The 2,014-nt window shown below is 46.8% G+C and overlaps 1 protein-coding gene across 1 annotated transcript; it reads left to right on the forward strand.

The window, feature by feature from the left end:
* On the forward strand, positions 251-655 carry LOC109235545. The gene has a single exon (XM_019401706.1). It carries the CDS (start codon positions 251-253, stop codon positions 653-655), a length of 405 nt encoding a protein of 134 aa, XP_019257251.1.

Consider the following 2,014-nt stretch of genomic DNA (forward strand, 5'->3'; position numbering starts at 1 on the left):
GGGCCGCCTAAACCACCTTGTTTGGTTTGGACCATTCGAATGATCATCGAAGGAGGCGACGACGCATCCATCAACAGCGTGAAGTTCACCACCGCTCACAAGCTCATGCGGTCAATCACCCTGGAACAGTATGACGAACTCGAAGAAAGTATCATCTTCGATAAGTCGGATACCCACGGTTTGGTCTTTCCTCACTATGACGCCCTTGTTATTACTTTTACATGTTCTTCATACTGATGTAAGACGTATCATGGTCGATGATGGAAGTGGCGCGTGCATCATCCATCCTCGAGTTCTCACCCAAATGAAGCTCGAGGACAGGATAGTGCCACGTTGCATCACACTAACGGGTTTTAACAATATAGTTGGGCGGACTTCTGGAGAAATCACGCTGTACGTCTTGGCCGGTGGCGTCACCTTAGAGACCACGTTCCACATCATGGACCAGGATACGGCATACAACGCCATCATAGGCCGACCATGGTTGCACGCCATGAAAGCCGTCCACTCCAGCTTGTACCAAGTCATTAAATTTCCCACCACCTGGGGAGTATTCTGCATCCGGGGAGAGCAACGCATGGCACGAGAAAGCTATCGTATCGCCCAAGACTGCACATACACCAAACAGTTGAAAGGAAAAGCCGAGGAAGCATAGCAATTAATGAAGTCAGAGTCTGATGGTGATGAAAAGAAAGACGTCATCAGCGACCCTGAAATCATAAAAGCCACGGGGTCAACCGTAAAGGACCTTGACCCCGTCCAACTAGATGACGACGACCACAGCAAGAAAGCTTTTATACGCCATAAACTCCAAGATCCAGGTAAATTTCATTAGGTCTTAAAAAATAACGTAGACCTATTTGCTTTTTCCCATGCAGACATGCCAGGTATCCCAAAGGAGATAGCAACTCACAAGCTGAATGTCGACCCATTTTACCCCCCAGTAAGGCAAATCAGACGAAAGTTCAACTTTGCAATCAACAACGCAGTTCATGAAGATGTCGAGAAATTATTAGTGAACGGCTCTATCAGAGAATCGAAGTAACCTTAGTGGGTCGCCAATGTAGTCATGGTGAAAAAGAAGAACGGTAAGTGGAGAATGTTCGTAGACTTCACAGACCTGAACAGAGCCTGCCCAAAAGACTCGTTCCCGCTACCCCACATCGACCACTCATCGACACCATAGCCAGGCACGAACTGCTAAGTTTCTTGGATGCCTACTCGGGCTATAACAAAATCCTCATGGAAGAGGAGGACCAGGAAAAAACCACCTTCATCACCCATTAGGAGACGTACTGCTACAGAGTGATGTTGTTCCGTTTAAAAAATGCGGGGGCAACGTACCAGAGGTTGGTGACCAAAATTTTCAAATATCTATCGGCAAGACCACGGAAGTATATATAGACGACATGTTGGTCAAGTCAAAGAGAGAGGAAGACCATATCAACCACCGGAGGGAAGCCTTCAACATACTCAGAAGGTATGACATGAAATTAAACCCTGAGAAATATGTTTTCGGTGTGACATCGAGAAAATTCCTCGGCTTCTTGTTATCACAACGAGGCATCGAGGTCAATCCCGACCAAATCAAGGCCATAGAAGAAATCCTAGAAAAGCTGACCAGTAAAAAGGAAGTGCAAAAGTTGACCGGCTAGATAGCCGCCCTATCAAGATTTATCTCGCGATCCTCCGATAGATGCCACAAATTTTTTGGCGTACTCAAAAAGGATAATGGACTCCGATGGAATTCCGATTGTGTCAACGCCTTAAAAGAATTAAAGGCCTACCTGTCTTCGCCACTGTAGCTCGCTAAGGCAGAACCCGGAGAGCGCCTCCTCGTCTACCTGGTCATGTCCGACGTCGCAGTAAGTGCCGTCCTGGTACGAGAATATAAAGGTATGCAATCTCCAATCTATTACATTAGCAAAACTTTGGTCGACGCTGAAACGAGGTACCCCCACCTCGAAAAATTAGCTCTGGCCCTGGTTTTAGCTTCGCAGAAGCTTAGAACTTA

This window comes from Nicotiana attenuata, chromosome 1, assembly GCF_001879085.1.
Source record: "Nicotiana attenuata strain UT chromosome 1, NIATTr2, whole genome shotgun sequence".
In the NCBI taxonomy this organism is placed as follows: Eukaryota; Viridiplantae; Streptophyta; class Magnoliopsida; order Solanales; family Solanaceae; genus Nicotiana; species Nicotiana attenuata.